Source organism: Phoenix dactylifera, unplaced genomic scaffold (assembly GCF_009389715.1).
Source record: "Phoenix dactylifera cultivar Barhee BC4 unplaced genomic scaffold, palm_55x_up_171113_PBpolish2nd_filt_p 000283F, whole genome shotgun sequence".
NCBI lineage: Eukaryota > Viridiplantae > Streptophyta > Magnoliopsida > Arecales > Arecaceae > Phoenix > Phoenix dactylifera.
Window position 1 is genome coordinate 646931 of NW_024067767.1, and position 19516 is coordinate 666446.

Genomic DNA, 19516 nt, shown 5'->3' on the forward strand with positions numbered 1-19516 from the left:
CCTCAGGAAATTCCGCTCGTTGGTCGGCCAAGGCTGGCGCAAGCCGAGGCGACCGGTCGGGGCTTCAAGCTAGTCTGCTCCCGGGATGATCATCGGGTTAGCCTGGCATCTGAGGGTTGTCAGGCCTCAGAAAATTCCGCTCGTTGGTCGGCCAAGGCTGGCGCAAGCCGAGGCGACCGGTCGGGGCTTCAGGCTAGTCTGCTCCCGGGATGATCATCGGGTTAGCCTGGCATCTGAGGGTTGTCAGGCCTCGGAAAATTCCGCTCGTTGGTCCGGCCAAGGCTGGCGCAAGCCGAGGCGACCGGTCGGGGCTTCAGGCTAGTCTGCTCCCGGGATGATCATCGGGTTAGCCTGGCATCCGAGGGCCGAGCCTCGGGAAATTCCGCTCGTTGGTCGGCCAAGGCTGGCGCGAGCCGAGGCGACCGGTCGGGGCTTCAGGCTAGTCCTGCTCCCGGGATGATCATCGGGTTAGCCTGGCATCCGAGGGCCGAGCCTCGGGAAATTCCGCTCGTTGGTCGGCCAAGGCTGGCGCGAGCCGAGGCGACCGGTCGGGGCTTCAGGCTAGTCTGCTCCCGGGATGATCATCGGGTTAGCCTGGCATCCGAGGGCCGAGCCTCGGAAAATTCCGCTCGTTGGTCGGCTAAGGCTGGCGCAAGCCGAGGCGACCGGTCGGGGCTTCAGGCTAGTCTGCTCCCGGGATGATCATTGGGTTAGCCTGGCATCCGAGGGCCGAGCCTCGGGAAATTCCGCTCGTTGGTCGGCCAAGGCTGGCGCGAGCCGAGGCGACCGGTCGGGGCTTCAGGCTAGTCTGCTCCCGGGATGATCATCGGGTTAGCCTGGCATCCGAGGGCCGAGCCTCGGGAAATTCCGCTCGTTGGTCGGCCAAGGCTGGCGCAAGCCGAGGCGACCGGTCGGGGCTTCAGGCTAGTCTGCTCCCAGGATGATCATCGGGTTAGCTTGGCATCCGAGGGCCGAGCCTCGAAAAATTCCGCTCGTTGGTCGGCCAAGGCTGGCGCAAGCCGAGGCGACCGGTCGGGGCTTCAGGCTAGTCTGCCCCGGGATGATCATCGGGTTAGCCTGGCATCCGAGGGCCGAGCCTCGGAAAATTCCGCTCGCTGGTCGTGCGCCTGTCGCTTGCCGCCCGACGGGATTTCTCCGTGGCCAGTTGCGATCGTGTTTCTCCTCCTCTCCAAGCGTCGCCTGGGGAACACCAGATGGGCATTAAATGCTAATTGAGGGGTTACCTGGAAAATCGGATCACCAGTTGCTGCTTGCGAGGAGTGTCAGTTAAGCGGCCGCGATACGCGCGTTCTTCGAGGCGGATGCGGCCTGGGCGCGAGCGGAGATATGTGGACCTAGGGGTACAGGCCACCCGGAGTGTCCTGCACAAAGAATGCGATTAAGGAGAATAACGCTTAGGAAATCGCGGAAAGATACGCCTCGAGAGCCGGATCGGCTCCGGATTCAATGCGCCCGCATTTATTGGAGCCACCCGCATCGGAACGACCGGGGGGCCGCAGTTTGGCTATAAATATAGGTGCAGGTGCGACGGAGCCTGCCAAGCCGGAGCTGTTCAGGTTGCCATGGATCATGGGCCTCCTCTCCGGCGCATGGTTGAGAGACCCCTACCGAAGGAACGGGAGGCGCGCCCTTCGCGACTTCCGCCAACTAGCCGTTTCATCTGGGATCAACAAGGAGGTTCTCCCCGGCAGAACTCCGCTCTAGGCGTTTCATCCGGGATCACGTCTCCCCTCCTTGAAGTTCGGCCTCCCGATTGAGCTCCGCACCAGACGCTTGATCCGGGACCGCGCCTCCATATGCTCTTCCCCTTGTATCCCTTCTCTCCCCTAACACTGGGGAGGACCGGAATATCCCTTGGAGGTGGCGTTCCCCTGGAGGCAGCGGGAGCTTCTTCTGCGGCGGCTCCTCGTCTTTTTCGTGAGGCGTGGATGGCGCCTCTGGGTAGGAGCAGTGTGGACTTCTCCTTCGTCCACTTCTTCTTCATCCGCGCCGGCTCTTCGTCTTTTTCGTGAGACGTCGATGGCACCTCCGGTTGGAAGCACCCACTTTCGGTGGGATTGCAGCCGCTTCGGATGGAGGTTTCGGGATCCTAGATCTTCAGCTCCTCGGAGTCTCCACCTCTTCTTTACTTTCTTTACACCCTAATTCCCCTCTAGGAATTCCTTGTAATCACACGAGCACGCCATTGTAACCAGAAATTATTGAAATGAAAAGTGTTATACATTTTTGAACTGTCTTTCTGGCATTGTTGTTCTACTGGTAATACATCCGCAGGTTAGCGGAATTCCAGCTCCTTGGAATTTCTCGACCATCTAGGGCCTCCAACTGGTAGGAGCCAGGTCGGTTTACCCAGCGAACCCTATACGGGCCTTCCCTTTGAGAGTTGCTAGGAAACATTGCCTTGCGGTCGGTTGGTCACCTCGGACCTCTCCAATCCCGGCCGCCGTGGGGAACCGCATGAGCAAGTGGTACGTAGAGACCACCGCGCGAAGGGCGTTCAGTCCGGGTCGTCCGAGGATAGCGTTGTAGGCCGAGGGAACACGGACGATCAAGAACCCGAGCCGCACCGTGGCTTCTGCGGGTGCAACGCCCGCAGTCACAGGCAGCTCAACGACACCTTCGGCCGAGATAGCGTCACCAGTGAATCCTATGAGGGGGGTGGATGTTTTGTGCAACAATTGTCTGGACAAGCTCATCTTTTGGAAGGCCTCGTAAAACAAAATATCAGCTGAGCTTCCACTATCCACAAGAACACGCCTTACATCATAGTTTGCCATAGTGAGGGAGATCACCATGGCGTCATCGTGGGGGGTCTGAACCCCCTTTACATCTTCATCACAAAAAGTGATTACATTACCGACCCTTTGCCTCTTTGCGACGGCTGCCCCTGACGCTTCAGTCGAGCCCCCTGCGTTCCTCTCGGCCGGGGGCAGCCCCAGTGATAGTGTGGATACGCCAGCGACGGGTCGATTCTGCTCCCGGGGCTCCTGAGGGCCGGGTCGGCCGGACGCGGGTCTGCGGGGGGACGTCGGTCGTTCACATATCGACCGGGCCCTCGGCGGATGAGAGCTCGATCTCGTCCGAGCTGGAGCAGTCTTCGGTGTCGTGGCGTGGTCCCGGTGGTACTCACAGTACGCCCGGAGGGCCTCCTCCCAGGAATCTTCTTCATCTGTCTCGGGACCGGGGTCCTCCCGCCCTTGATTCCCATGAGGATCTGGACCGGGGAGTCAGGAGAGGGTGTACCGGTTGAACGTCGGGGCGGAGAACGAGGCGTAGGGCGCCGTGGTTCCTCGCCGGGGACAGGCTTCTGCGCCGACGTTGAGGCATCGGGCTCCTCCTCTGGTGTGCCTCTTTTCGCCTTTTCTTCCCGAGCTTTGGAGGGATCTCGGCGGCCTCCTTGCTCCGGTGGGCGGACCGCTCCTCGGCGTCCGCATACTGGTTCGCCCGGGACAACAGCTCCGGGAAGCTCTGCGGCAGGCGTTTGTCCCAGGGAGAAGGTGAGTCTGCCCTTTCGGAAGCCACGCTTCAGGGCTGAAAGAGCCACTCTGGCTCAGGTTCCGGACTTCCAGCGTACCTTGTTGAAGCGGGTAAGATAATCCCGCAAGCTTTCTCCCTCGTTTTGCCGGACATCAAAGAGGGAGTCGGAGACCAGTCGCCGGGCTACTGACGGCGAAATGGGTGATGAAGAGGCGAGTAAACTGGTCGAAGGACTGGATTGAGTTAGCCTCCAAGCCGGCGAACCACGCCCCTTGCCGGACCCACCGGAGGGTCGCCGGGAAGGCCTTGCAGAGGAGAGGATCTGATGCTCCGTGGAGGAGCATAAGGGTCCTGAAACTCTCGACGTGATCCCGCGGGTCCGCCGCCCCGTCATAGGCTCGATCGCCGGCATTTTAAACCCCGGCGGATTCGGGGTCCGCAGGATCCTCGAGGCAAGCGCCGGCTGGGAGGAGATCTCCCAAGTCGGCGAAGGGATCTTTGGAGTGGCCCTTCAGGACCTGGAGTTGTCGGTGGAGATCGTCCCACCCGCCGGTCCAGGGAGCGCACCGATGGGGGGAGACAAGGAGCCACCGAGAGGGGAACGACTGGAGCGCAGGTCCTTGAGGACTGGGGGGTCTGGGAACCGCGCCCGGGCCCGCCTCTTGTACCCCGCGCAGCTCCGATGGAAGGTCCCGGCAGAATGGACCGTGCTCGAGAATCTTCCTCGCGCCGGCGCTCCTCCCCATGGGAGAGGAAGGAGCGCGGGTTGAGGAGGAAGGTGAGCGCTCAGGGAGCCAGCGGCTCCTGGGCCCTGCGGCGCCCGAGACATCACACCCTGCAGGTTCTGCACTGCCTCCGCGAGGGTGCAACCTGCTGGGCTAACTGGTCAAACTGAGCCGGCTTCGACCATCTGAATGGGAGGTGGAGCGGTGGAGTGTTGCTGAGAATGTGTTGGAGACGCAGCGGCCTCCCGGCCGGAGACGCGAGAGGCCCCGCGACCCGGAGGCATTGGAAGCTCCACGACCACCCTCGCCGTGCCATTACGATCGCTCTGAGATTCGGTGCCCTCCTTCTAGCGCCAACTGTTGCTGGTGGTCCAAACCGAGAACGATTGGCACAGCGGTGTGAACGGGGTTCCGTTTGAGTTGCCTTGGTTGGTGTTGATTGCGCTCCCACCTTCCCCGGAAACCTGCCAAGCAAGCCTCGCACCACCACTGGGGTGCGGGGGCCCTCCCGACGATCAAGTCAGAGGAGATTGGAGGATAAGGAGAGACAATAGTAGCAAGTAAGGAATGCTCTGGAGTTCTTGCTTACCCCCCCTCCTCCCCCCAGCCCATATATACCAGGCTGGGGGTTCTTTCGGGGGGTTCGTCATCGTGGGCACGATGGAGCTGCCCCGACACGGCCGTTCAGGCGTCGTGGGGCAGCGCTGGGTACGGCCATGACAGGGCGTAGTGGAGCTCCGCTTGTAGGCTGTTCAGGGGATCGTGGAGCGCGCCAGATACAACCGTTGCAGGGTAGTGGAGCAGGGGCTGCGGCGTGCCTCTGGGGAATAGCTGTCGTTTCGAGAGATGTCCGACTCGGGGTCGGGCTGCGGAGACGAAGATGTCCGACTCGGGGTCGGATTGCTGGATCAAGGGGCCAGCCCGACTCGGGGTCGGGGCTGCGGAGCCGAAGATGTCGACTCGGGGTCGGATTGCTGGATCAAGGGGCTGCCGACTCGGGGTCGGGCTGCGGAGACGAAGATGTCCGACTCGGGGTCGGATTGCTGGATCAAGGGGCAGCCGACTCGGGGTCGGGCTGCGGAGCCGAAGATGTCCGACTCGGGGTCGGATTGCTGGATCAAGGGGCTGCCGTAGTCTTCCTGGGCGCGCGTGCCGGTCACATGGGGCATGGTGGCTAAGTTCCCCCGTAACAGTTAGTAAGCCTGTGAAAACCAACTTGGGTTCGTTGTGATCCCGAGAAAACAGCGAGTTGGGTTGTGAACTCAAAAAAACAACTATACTATAATCAGGAGGATTATAGTGAAATTCCCAAGAGAGCTTGAAGAGTGGACGTAGGTGCAGTTGGCGCCAAACCACTATACTTTCATGTGTTTGCAATGCTTCTTTAGCTTACTTGCCTATTCATTCAGTTGCAATTCTAGTTAAAATTGTTTAGCTAGTTCTAACTTGCTTCATCTTCATCTTGCTAACTTTGATTAGAATTATACTCTTGATTGTAAGTTAGTTCCTCTGTTTAGATTATCTCTCTGCTATGCTTAACTCCATAAGTTGAATTCTCTGCTGCATGTTCTAATAAGTTGCGTAAGAAGGCCAGAGAATTTTTTTTTTATTTTCCCTAATTCTAATTCTTCGGAGGGAAAAATTCAGAGATATTAAAAAAAAACAATTGCTTAATTATAGTATTGATTTTGGGGTCTGTATATTTTGTGGTAATTGTGTCGAGTATTGTCCAACAAACTGTTTATCAATGACTGAAGAATATGAACTTTCTACTTCTAATCGTCACGAATTGAATTATAATAAAATTGCCTTCTTATTATTGTGTTTGTGATGCTTCCTTTTATTGTTTGATTTCCTCACTTATTTATTTAGACAAATGTCTGATTGAATTGCTTACTTAACTCTTATTCACACATCCTTTAGTTACAAGTATATTCAAATTATTTAACGAAGTTTCACTTGATAAAACTGTATTTATTGTATTGAATTGCATACTTGGGCAAACTTAGACTAATCTTTTATTGAGCTCATTTATCTGCTGCCTAATAGTTTTAATTTTGATTAGATTACAATTAATCTGTTGTTAAGTTTTGACTCAAAAGTTTAGAAGTAATTAAAAATTTTAAAAGTCCAATTTACCCTCCCTCTTGGGCTGCCACCTAGCCAGCACTTCCCAAACAGCTGATCAATCTGGTTGGCATCCTACCTAGCCCCATCCAGGCGAAGGAGATAGCGGACTTGAAGTCCGTCAATGACCTCGATGTTGACTATGGTCGGCTAGAGCCTCACCGGGAGAGAGTCCACCCAAGCGTCCTCTACCACATCTACACTCCATCAATCACTTATCAGACCTAGAGTTAGCCAAGGTAATGGGCACATACCTACAGATCTCCTGCCAATGATATAAGCACCGCTGGCTACTATGAGGTATATCACCAGGCTGTCGCATATCGAGCAATCAACGTCTCTTTTCTCATAAGAAGAGACTGTACCCCAGTCCTCTCTCACGAGTTGGCTAATAGATCGTCTCCCAAGCTAGCAGGTGCACACTGCAACATCCCCCATGTGATCCCATAGGAAGTTTTGGAGCAGCTACTCGATCCTTTATAGCATAATTTTTGGCACTATAGTGTTGAACATGAGGTAGACTGGTATAGAGCTCAGAACCAATTTCGTTAGGATAAGTCTACCCATCATAAATAACAAGATCGCCCTCTAGCCCTGAATCAACCAGAACCCACGATGATATTCGACATTTCGCTCGTGTATGTTTCTCGGTCTCGGGCCACCACCGAGATTGACGAGATCTCCGGTATTAAAAACCGTGTCTGAGATGCCGCACAAGGGATCGGCGGAACTCGCTTGCCATCTGCGGCTTCCTCTGCCTTTGAGCGGCCACGAGAGAAAGATGCAGAAAGAAGACGAAGCTGACGATACCCTCTTCTTGGACGAATCTTTCTTCGTCAATCGCGAGTAATAAAACCTTACTTTCTGGTTCCTTTTCCTTGATAATTTTTCTTTTTTAATTTATTCCACCGGAAAATGCTGAGTTTCTTTTATTTTTATTTTTATTTTTGCTTCTTCTCTGTTTTCATTTGGTTGCAGCTATGATCTCACCACTTTTACATTTGGGTCTCATGTTCTTAATCTCTTCTGCCTTCGTTCTGCTTCTAGTAAGTTTCTGTTCTTATAATTTTTTGCTTTGGAGTCATTTCTTGGAACTCTTATTTTTTGTAGTAGCATCGCGTTGGTTCGGCTTTGTTATTTGGGCCGTCAGAGGTCTAGTCTAATCTATTGGTTTAGTTATTGGCTTTTGTATAGCTATTCTATTTTGCATTGGAGTAGAGGTGGGAGTGGATTAAAAACCAATCAGTTTAAGATGGTTTTCAAAATGTCGAAGAAGGATAAGAAATTTCTTGGTCAGTACTGTTCCTTGATTTTAGGGATTTGATTTGTTTCAATTTTAGCTCGGTTTGTTTAGGGCTTGGCTGTTCTATCCGGAAGTGTTTGTGTTGGATTTAGATTAGAAATGATCACTGTGATTTTCACACTTAGAGGTAGAGGACTTATCAAGTTAAGTTTTTGTTCATTTATGGTTAATGATCGTCAATTATAGGTATTTTGCTAGGTTATGCTTCCTCAAGTGGTATTTTATTCATGTTATCATTATGGGATAATATTGTTAATATGGTCCAATAATATTGTTCATCGGTTATTCTTTTAATTTCTGAATCGGTTGAAAAAAATCATCAAAACTTTTCGAATACCTTGTTTCTTAATTTTTTTCCTGTACACTGTGATGTTTCCAATATGTTTAATCGATTTCTCTCCACTTTAACTGATATTCTATTCAAAATCTCTAGGGTTTTTCTGATTTTTGAATTTTATATGCTGAAGCACCAAATTGCTTTTGCTTCTGCAATTGAGTTAAGTTCTTCTTTTCTTGACTCTAATTAGGCTGGTGTAATTTTAGAGATTTCTCATCTCAAGGAAGAGCAAGAACTAGGATGCTGTTTCTTGTTATGTTGTTGAGAATTGAGATCAACTATCACGTGATCTATCGTATGAAGGTTGTTTACTGTCAGCACACTCTTGATGAACTGAAAGGGACAACCAGACATCAGTTGTTTTCTGTCAGCAAAGGTTTACTATTAAAATGGAACCTTGCCCAAGTTATTTTCCATGGATTCTGTAGCAACAAAAAGAATGTTTGTTCTTTGCTAATTGGCCACTTACCCTAATTGAGTTTCTGGAAGTATGGAACTGTGTCAGAAGTAGCTTTTCAGCCACACCACTAAGTAGGTGCATACGATAGCAGTTTGCATATGCTTAAAGAGGTGAACTGTATGAACAACTCGTATCCATCTGTAAATGGAGATTATTAACAGTATAGTTGACCTAGCATTCTGGGAGGAATCTAAGATGCTTCTTTCCCTTTTGCATGTTAGATGCAGTTTCTCAAATATTCAAGACTCATGGCTTTCTTCTAATGTATTCCAACAATCTGCATGGCAGCTGACTACGATCTTACAGGCCAATTAGTATGGCCAGGTGCAGTGTTGTTGAACAATTACCTCTCAAAGAATGCTGAAATACTTGAAGGGCATTCAGTGATTGAACTAGGATCTGGAGTTGGTAAGCTAATGACTAACCATGTCTTCTTTCTTTGAAGTTCCCACTTAAAACCAAAAATGTCATTTTTGTCATTTTCCAGGTATTACTGGCATATTGTGCAGTCGATTCTGCCGAGAGGTTGTCTTAACTGATCATAATGAAGATGTTCTTGAGGCAAGGTCTAAGCACCATCTGACCAAATTCTCACTGTTATTTGCTTTGCGATACTTGGTATCTATTTTCAGAGTTCAAATAAGTTGTCGAAACACAATGACAAAAACTATGCTTAAATTTAGATGATAAGTCTCTACTGCAGAAATAGATTCTCTCAACCTTTTAATTTGCCAGAGTGGAAGCATTCAGTAAATGTTGCATTTATGAAAGTTCAAATAATCAGTCAATAACTAATAAAAGTGTACTATATATAGATTGCTAACATTTCAAAATATCTTCTGTGTTGAACACCTTACCAGGATTCACATTTTTATGTCCAGTGATATTGTTCTTGTGTATTCTTCATTACATCCTCTCCTTAAGTTCTTCTTGTGATTTTTATATTCTGATTGTCAATAACTGGTCTTATTCAGATCATGAAGAAAAACATAGAAATCCATTTATCTTCTTCAGAACCAAGTTCTCCAGGTACGAGGTTTTAAGCTTAAAATTGCTGCATATTTTATTGCTCGTAAGTTACAAATTTTGAACAGTTTTGGTTGCAATCAAGAGAATCTCCCAGAAGCATGGTCATCTTATAACCTGACAGGGTGATTGTAGCTGAAACTTGTTGTCTTGCAGGTTTGACAGCTGAGAAACTGGAGTGGGGAAATAGTGTTCAGATCAGTGAAATCTTACAAAAGCATCCGGGGGGATTTGATCTAGTTCTTGGAGCTGATATTTATATCCTGGTTTTTTTTTTCTTTTCATTTTCCCCCTTTAACTTTCACAAATTATATGCTTTTAGTCCTTGACATTGTGCAAGCTTTCAACAGTCCAGCATTCCTCTTCTTTTCAATACGGTGGAGAAGCTTCTCCATTTTCAGGAAGGCAAATGCAGATTCATACTGGCTTATGTGTCTCGAGCTAAGAGGTACATTTTTCAATTTCATTCTGCATCTTTAATGACCTTGCCATTTTTGATTTGCAGGAATTAGTATATATTTGTTTCTTGTTGCTAACAGTTATGTGTATGTTTCAATATATAGTTGCTACATGTTCAAAATTGTTTAAGCTTTTGGAAGGGCCATATATATAACTGTTCATTATCTATAGCATTTCTAATCTCTGAACTTTCAATAATATCTTCTGTTCTACCAATAGCTTAAATTCCTCAACTACTTGGACAAGATTTCATCTGTATGCAGGTAATTCATGTACTTTTGGGATTATAATGATCATATTCAGAGATTATGCAGTTGCAAACTGGACTGGTATCTAGCTTATCCTATTTAATTATTCAATACACTTCAAATTAAGTAGCATAGTGAATTGAAATTGAAGATCAAAAGATCTATATATTTCACTGAAAGGGATTTAACATTATTAAAGCATCTGTGGCATTGATCATTTCTAATGATGTTTGGTGGAATCTAGCTTGTTTGCTGGGGGCTTTATGAGATAGCAGATTGAGTTATTTATTTCATATTAAATCGACCAAGCTGAGCTTCTTACTCAACTAGCTCACTGTTTTCAACCTAGGATTTGCTTAATAGGATCTTTGTTTTCTGATAGCTAGTTATTAGTTAATTTAGGAATCTGTAGAAGAAAAGGGTGAAGTTACTTAGTTTATTGGTATGCTATCGGTAGGGCTGTTAACGAGCCGAGCCGAGCCCGAGCCAAATTTTAGGCTCGGGCTCGGTAGGCACAACAAAGGCTCGGGCTCGGGCTCGTAAAGCCCATTTGCCCGAACCCGAGCGTGAGCCCGAGCTCTGGGATGGCGACCAGGGGATGGGGATGGGCGGGCGGGAGAGAGAAGAAAAAAAGAAAGAAATAAAGAAGAAGAGAAGAATGAAGGGAAGAAAGAAAGAAAGAAGAAAAAGGACTCGCCTCGTCGCGTGCGGCAGCCGCGGCCGGCTTCGGCCGCGAGCGCCGCCGGCACGGCGTCGGCCACAAGCATGGCTGAAGATGCCATTACATCCTACCATGGCTAGGCTGAGGGGTGCGGGAGATGGGAGAGTGCAGTGCTACAGCTGTGACGCTGTTAAAGGGGCGGTGACGTCTTTTAAGGGGTGTTTGATTGCTTTTTGCTGCGGCGAGTAACAGTGGCATATCTTTTGCTTGAGGGAAGAGGGGGGAGCGCCAGAGTTTCCCATCGCTACACCAATATCGAAGCACTGGTCCTGTACGGCAACTGGGTGTGAGCTTTTAAAAGCTAGCAAGTGCGGGTGGGCCCGTGGGGGGAGGGAAGAGGGAAAAAAAGGCCAGGGAACGTCGTTCGATGCCCAGATCAACGCCGTGTTCGCGGCCATGTCTGCCCTCAAGTACAACGACGTTAAAGTCGTGGTCTCTGAGACGGGGTGGCCATCGAAGGGGGATGCGAACGAGACAGGGGCGGGGGTGGCGAACGCGGCGGCTTACAACGGCAATCTGGTGCGGCGTGTGTTGTTAGGGAACGCCGGGATGCCGCGGCGGCCGTAGGCGGACCTGGACGTCTGCCTGTTCGCCGTCTTCAACGAGGACCAGAAGCCGGAGCCCACCTCGGAGAGGAACCATGGCCTCTTCTACCCGGAAAACCAAATCCAAAGCCGTGCGGAACTGGCTCGGCCTGCTCCGTGCTTGATACCAGGCAGTGAAGTTGCGAGCCCAAATGGGCTTGTGAGCTGCTCGGGCTCGAGCTCGGGTTTAAATGAACTTCATTTTAGGCTCGGGCTCGAGCTCGTTTGACTAACGGGCCGAGCTCGAGCCGAGCTTTTACCAGGCCGAGCCCGAGCCAAGCCCGAGTAGCTCGGCCCGTTAATAGGCCTAGCTATCGGAAATTTTCTATAGGTACCGTCTAGAATTAGGTCAACAATTACGAATAAGATTACTTGGAAACCCTCTTTAGGAGGTTATTACAGTGATCTGATTAACATACGAAATCTAGAGGACGGACGAATGAAAAAGATATGGTGGAATTTTCCATCACAAAAGGGCTATGTAAAACAACTATTATAATAGAAATGTTATGGTATTTATCACACTGCGTTCTAGCTTACTGCCATATATAAAAATATCAAAGTTGAATCAAATCCTGATTCTGGTTCCATTTAAACTCATACTATCCACTTGAAAAAGACTCTTATATCTATCCCAACTTTTGGATTTTTATGTGAAACAACTAAGCTCAATCACTTCCTCTCAAGGATCGTTTTACCAGTACCGAGGCTTGTACTGGTTGCTTGGCAGTATGGTTCGGTACGCCCCCATACTGTTTTGGGCCGGGCCCGTATTGACACAATAGAGAGGGTGGGGGAGAGGGAGAATGGGAGAGAGGAAAAGAGAGAGGGGGAATGAAGGAAGAGGGATGTTGCCCAAGGTGACAAGCCAAGAGGGGGGGTGAATTGGTTTTTCTAAATTTTTAATTCCTTAATTGAGTTAATTGATGAGTGAGTGATTTAGTTAATATTGATTGAGTGCGTGTAGTGAAGTTAGAACAATACACAATGCAAACACACAAAAAGTATAGTGGTTCGGTGCTCTCCTAAGCACCTACGTCCACTTCCCAAGCGATCCCTTGGAAATTCACTATAATCCCGTGGATTACAGTTGGATTGTTTTTCGGGCTCACAATCCAAAAATCTTTACACTTTGGTTTTCAGGATCACCAAAAATCTATGTTGGTTTTACGGGCTCACCAACAAACCTTCACCGTTAGTTTTACGGGTTTACCAACAAACCTACACCGTTGGTTTTACGGGCTCACCAACAAACCTTATAAATTGATTAAGAAGAAGAAAGTTGAAACTCCTATATGAGCAAATATAACAATTATGAGCTACAAAGAAGAATTTAGAATATAGTTATCGCTTTGATAAGGCTCTTCTCTTCTTTGTCAAGATTGCTTCACTCTTCAAGAGTTGGTGGAGCTCTTAATGCCTCTTAGAATCTGCTCAACCACTTCCTTTTGGCTCTTTGAATAAAGCACTTGATTGAAGAAGGCTAGGGCTTGCTTTTTCTTGAATGAACTTTGATTTGTTTGCAAAAGATGCTTTTCTCTGATGAATAGTGTCACTTTAAATACTTTTCCACATCTTTTGGTCACTTCCCATTGGTCAGATTTGAAAAACTATCCGTTACTAGCCGTTGGGAGGTCAAAAAGTACTTCTGCAGAACTAGCTGTTATGCCTCTGCCCGTGCTGGGGTCAACCTAAACTTTCCTAGGGTCGACTCAACTTACTGTTCATCAGACTTGGGGTCGACCCAACTTCCACTGGAGTCGACCCCTGCTACAGTGGGGTCGGCCTTCTCAGGAATCACAGAACCTTATATTTTCGACTGTTCTCACTGGGGTCGACTCAAGCTTTCTTGGGGTCGACCCATACTACAGTGGGGTCGACTCAAACTCCATTGGGGTCGACCCTCTCAGGGATTCCAGAGACATGGTTTTTGAGCATATATCCTTGGGGTCGGCTCATGTTCAGATGGGGTCGGCTCCATTGGGGTCGGCTCAAGTATTCCTGGGGTCGGCTCAAGGAAGCTTGGGGTCGACCCTCTCAGTAAATTTCAGAGAGTTGTTTTCTTGAGGCTTGAAGCTGGGGTCGACTCAAGCATACATAGGGTCGACTCCACTTACTGTTCATCTATGCCATTTTTGCAGGGGTGTGCCAGATGGTTCCATGGTGTGCCAGGGTCGATATGTTGGGGTCGACTCAATCCATACTTTGCTGCATCTTAAGGTTAGATTAATCCATATAATCAATGAAATATATTTTAAGCAAGTTTGAGTGTATGCCACGGTAGAGCTACATACTCTTAACAATGAAAATCACTGTTTTGCCCTTAAGAGTATATTTCACTTGAAACTTGCTGAATTAGAATTAAGAATTCTCTATCCCTTTTCTATTACAAATTTTATCTCGTTGTTAATTATTGGAAGACATCTTGATCTCATTCTCTTAATATATCGAGGGTGTCGTATTCATTAGTGATGTATCACGTTAAATTGTATCATTAATTTGATATTTTCTCAATGGTTGTGTCAATCGAAATAACACTATCATCCTCAATCTTCCCCTTTTTGATGATTACAAAACATTGAGTATGAACAGATTGATACTTATATTAAAATTAGAAGTTTTGTTTTAGAAAGAGTTCAAGTTGCTGAATTTCAGCTTTTCAAATTTGAAAGTGAAGACTCCTCTTTCATCCAGATATTGCAAATTAGAACTTTTGATTTTCTTCCCCTTTCTTTTGTATTTTATTAAGGATGAAACTTCAAAAATTTGAGATAAAGCAAGAGTTTCAGGTTATATATCGAGGCATGAGAAGTATGTGCCAAATTCAGAAATTTTGATTGAAAATTCAGACTTTCTTGTTTTAAAAATTTTCATTGTTACATATTGCTCTTCCCTTAAGTGAATATTATCTCTTCTTATAATTTCCAAACTTATTTCATTGTTACATATTGCTCTTCTTAAGTGAATATTATCTCTTCTATAATTTTCAAACTTGTTTCTCCCTCTATATTGCAACTTCTTTCTTTTCTTACTTCTCCCCTTTTTGTTATCATCAAACGAGTGTATAGCAATAGACAAGTAGAAGCAGTAAATGATAAAATTCAAATTTTACTGATCAAAATGGAACATTGTAGTACATTAATGCCAAAAGTACAATGTTCTTCAATTAAGGTGCAAAGTACATCAACCAAGTAAAATGCATATGAGAACTAGATAAATCCTAGGCACTAGTCATGATGGACTTCTGTAGTGCTAACATCGGGCCTAGGGGAATCTAAGGGCTATGATCTAGTCCTCATCCTCCTAGCATAAGTGGCGAGGGGAGGTCGAGCCTGATGGGACTGAGTCTGCATGGACCTCGATGAGCTGGGTGACTCTGTGCCGAAACCTCCGACTCAGCTGCTCGGGGCACAGATGGACCATGAGCCTCTCTCTCTCTGTAATGCTCTCACCTGTCTCTGAGGTCTCTAATCTCAGCAGTCATAATATCCATCCTGCTCATCATCCCATCAGAGAGAGTCCTCACCTGAGCTGACACAAGCTCAGTCATCCTACTCCAAAACTCATCTGTACATCCCGTAGGTATGGATGATGAAGGTCCAGCCTCTGAAGGTGCTGTAGGATGATCCGCAGGTATCTCATGCTCAGGGAGAGTCTCCAATCTCTGGTGTATCACCCTCCGGTGCATGTATCCCTACACCTCCACGCACCCACTGACCGTCCACCTTCTCATAACCCATGCGAACTAAGGACCGTGCAGTGTAAGTGTCAGTAAATAGCAGATGCCTGGATATCTCTCCCTCCACAGATATGTCATGCTGTCGGAATATCGGGTGAGTATCATACCGTAGGGCAAGAAAACTCTCGATTTGCAAATGGCCTCTCTCATCTGCTGATCATCATAGCTGGAAGATTCAGGGGAATACCCTGAATGACATGCTCCATAATGACCATATCTCGCTTAGATATGTGATCAAATCTCCACTCTTCGGAAACAAAATCCACTATGAAGTTGTGCAACAACCTCATCTTAGCTGATAGAGAGCTAGCTATTACATTTTCGGAGTAGTCAAAGTCATCTCTCTCAAAGATTATCTGTAGAGCCCTCAACTTGCTCTCTGGTCTTTTGGTGTGGCTCCTTCGCAGGGGAGATGAAGCAACTCACTTAGGCTTTCTTCGACACGAATCCGCACTCCTCGGACCTCAGACACAAGCCCTCCCGGTTCAACTTTTAGGAAGGCATAGAACTCACGAACTAAGCCCGGGTAGGTCACCAAATCTAGGGAGCAAAGATACTCCCATCCTTGCCTTCGGATCCAACCACCCAACCGAAATCCTTCTTGATCCAAAAATCAGAATGGATCCTTCTCCCGTGGTTACCGGTCTTCCCGCATATTTAGCAAGTTGAACTGAAGAGGAAGGAGGTGGAGGAGGCTCTGCACGTGTCTCACTTGTGGAGGCACTGTAGAAGAATCCCTAGCATGCCTATCAACAATGGTTGGCCGTGAGACTCTCCCGGATCGCTTAGCAACGGCTCGCTTGGGTCCCATTTTCACAAGTCCTTCCTTAGGTCTTGATCTAACGGCTTAGAGAAGCAATCTAGTACTGTTTGGAGATGATTGGAAGGGATTGGAAAGTGGAAAATAGGGTTTTAGGAAGAGGACAAGGAGAAACAGTGCCCTAGAATGGCTCACGGGTCTCCTTTTAAAAACGGATCCCACGTTGGGTCGACCCCAGATTTTTCTTGGGTCGACTCAAGGAGGGGTCGACCCCATTCTGGCTCGGGTCGGCCCCAGTTCAGGCCAAAAAATTTTTTTTTAAATTTTTTTTTAATTTCTCCTTTCTGATCCTTACCTAATCTTTGTGGGACATTGATATATGAGTAAGGAATCTATAAATGAATAATTTTACTCATGTTTCATGGGATTTTCAAAATGGAAGGAGAGTATCATGTGACAACTTGTTCTTTTCATTTGTTTTTAATCAAAGGGATCACATATACCTAATTCCCTCCTAAGCATAAGAATCTATCTTCACTTAGAGGTTTTGTGAATATGTCAGCTAATTGTTTCTCGGTACATATGTTCAATACATACATTCCCATTTTGTACATGATCTCTAATGAAATGATACCTTATTTCAATATGTTTGGCTTTAGAGTGCTGAACCGGATTTTTGGTAAGGTTAATGGCACTAGTGTTATCACACTTTATAGGAATGTTATCTAATTTAATTCTATAGTCCTCTAGTTGTTGCTTGAGCCATAGTACTTGAGCACAGCAACTTCTGGCAGCTATATATTCGGCCTCAACCGTTGACAATGCTACTGAATTCTGCTTTTTGCTAAACCATGATACTAAGTTATTCCTAAGAATTGACATGTTCCACTAGTGCTCTTCCTATCTAATTTGCATCCAGCAAAATCTGCATCAGAATATGCAAGCAAATCTAGACAGGAGTCTCTAGAGTACCATAATCCTATGTTTGTGGTTCCTCTCAAATATCTAAGAATTCTTTTGACAGCACTTAGATGTGACTCCTTAGGATCTGATTGGTATCTAGCACATATTCTCATACTAAATACTATGTCTGGCCTACTAGCAGTGAGGTAAAGCAAAGATCCAATTAAGCCTCTATAGAGCTTCATATCTACACTTTTTCCTTTTTTCTTTGTCTAGCTTACTAGTGGGGTTCATTGGGGTGCCTATTTCCTTGTGATTTTCATTTCCAAACTTTTTTAATATTTTTTTGTGTACTTAGTTTGATGAATAAAGATGCCTTCCTTAGTTTGCTTGATTTGCAATCCGAGAAAGAAATTCAGTTCTTCCATCATACTCATCTCGAATTCTCCTTGCATTAATTCAGCAAATTCTTTGCAAAGACTATCATTAGTGGCACCGAAAATTATGTCATCTATATATATTTGTACTACTAGCAAATTTTTGTCTTTTCTCTTGAGAAAAAGTGTTTTATCTACATTTTCTCTACTGAAATCATTATTTAACAGAAATTTGCTTAGTCGATCATACATGCCCTAGGTGCTTGTTTCAATCCATATAGTGCCTTATGTAATCTAAATACATGATCAGAGAATTCATGATTCTCAAAAGGGTTGCTGTACATACACTTCTTCTATATAACCATTTAAGAAGGCACTTTTTACATCCATTTGATATAATTTGAAATTCATGAAGCATGCAAAAGCTAGAAGTAATCTAATAGTTTCTAATCTAGCCACGGGTGCAAATGTTTCTTCAAAATCTATCCCTTCTTCTTGATTGTATCCCTTAGCACAACTAGCTTTATTTCTTAAAACTACCCCATTTTCATCTAATTTATTTCTAAAAACCCATTTTGTTCCAATTACAGAATTATGCTTTGGTCTCTCAGTTAATGTCCAAACATTGCTTCTTTTAAATTGATTTAATTCTTCTTGCATGCATTAATCCAATTTATGTCATTTTCAGCTTCTTCATAAGTCTTAGGTTCTATTTGTGAAACAAAAGCAAGATAGTCATTTAAATTTCTAAGAGAGGATTGAGTTCTTACCTTAGATGGATCACTAATGATTAAGTCTTTAGGGTGTCCATGTGCGTACCTCCATTCCTTTGGCAAGTCTTAGATTGTGGTGGCACATGATCATCTTCCTTTTCTTGATTTGGCACGTCATTAAGATTCAATTTTTCAAACTCAATAATTCCTGCATCATCATCAAAAGTATTTTCTCTCCTAGGAGACTCACTATCAGACTCATCAAAAATGATATTAATTGACTCTTCAACTACAAGAGTTCTTTTGTTGAACACTCTGTATGTCTGCTAGATGTAGAGTATCCTAAGAAGATACCTTCATCTGACTTGGCATCAAATTTACTTAGATCCTCCTTGCCATTGTTTAAAATGAAACATCTACATCCAAATACTCTAAGATATTTAGCAGTTGGTTTCTTATTCTTCCAAAGTTCATAAGGAGTTTTCTTGGTTATAGGTCGTATTAAAACACGATTTAGAATATGGCAAGCAGTACTTATAGCTTCAGCCCAAAAGTACTTTGGAAGATTTGACTCACACAACATCGTGCGTGCCATTTCTGCCAAGGTCTATTTTTTTTTCAACAACCCCATTTTGTTGAGGCGTTCTAGGTGCTGAAAATTGATGTGAGATACCATTTTCATTATAAAATTCTTCAAAGTGTTGATTTTCAAATTCAGTTCCATGATCACTTCGAATTGCAATTAAGGTGAGCTTCTTTTCAGTTATGATATTTTTATAATATTTCAAGAATGCTGAAAATGCTTCATTCTTATGTGCAAGAAATGAAACCCATGTATATCTTGAGAAATCATCTACTATAACTAGTCCATACTTTTTTCCTCCTAGACTTGCAGTTCTAGTAGGCCCAAATAGATCATGTGTATGAGTTCAAAAGGCCTAGTGGTTGATACTATATTCTTTGATTTGAAGGATGATTTTTTTGCTTTCCTAATGAGCATGGTCCACAGATTGTCTTTTTCAAAGATCAATTTTGGCACATCTTTTATCAAATCTTTCTTGACTATTTTGATATTAAGTCCATACTAGCATGTCCTAGTCTACGATGCCTAAGCCAACTTGTTTCACTTTTCCTTTCTTCATTAGTAATTAAGCATAATCCATTTTTCTTGCCTAAATCATGAAGATTACCATATAAATATTTCATGCCTATGTCCCATAAGTACAATGCTATTATCTTTAGGATTTGTAATTATGCATACTGAGGCTTCAAATGTGACTTTAAGACCTTTATCACAAAATTGACTTATGCTAAGTAAGTTATGTTTCAGACCATTAACTAATAAAACATTTTCTATAAAAGTGGATGGAGTAATATAAATTTTACCCTTTCCAATGATAAGTCCTTTTCCATTGTCTCCATAGGTTACCACTCCACCCTCCTTAGATTCCAAAGTGACAAATTGTTCTACGTCACCTGTCATGTGTCTTGAGCAGCCGCTATCTAGATACCATCGTTTATCCCTCTTATTAGCTG

The 19516-nt window shown here is 45.6% G+C and overlaps 1 protein-coding gene across 2 annotated transcripts; it reads left to right on the forward strand.

Moving 5' to 3' along the window:
* The first annotated feature begins 6721 nt into the window (after positions 1-6721).
* LOC120105442 (protein N-lysine methyltransferase METTL21A-like) lies at positions 6722-10277 on the forward strand. 2 transcript variants are annotated; one of them, XM_039117910.1, is made up of 8 exons: positions 6722-7196; positions 7329-7396; positions 8739-8858; positions 8938-9011; positions 9425-9479; positions 9633-9742; positions 9827-9924; positions 10199-10277. In XM_039117910.1, exons 1-8 carry the CDS (start codon positions 6991-6993, stop codon positions 10200-10202), a joined length of 735 nt encoding a protein of 244 aa, XP_038973838.1. In that variant the 5' UTR covers positions 6722-6990; the 3' UTR covers positions 10203-10277. The 2 variants fall into 2 exon arrangements, with proteins under 2 accessions (XP_038973838.1, XP_038973837.1); XM_039117909.1 differs by having other exon boundaries at positions 9633-9734; positions 9816-9924; positions 10199-10217.
* Positions 10278-19516: the final 9239 nt, after the last annotated feature.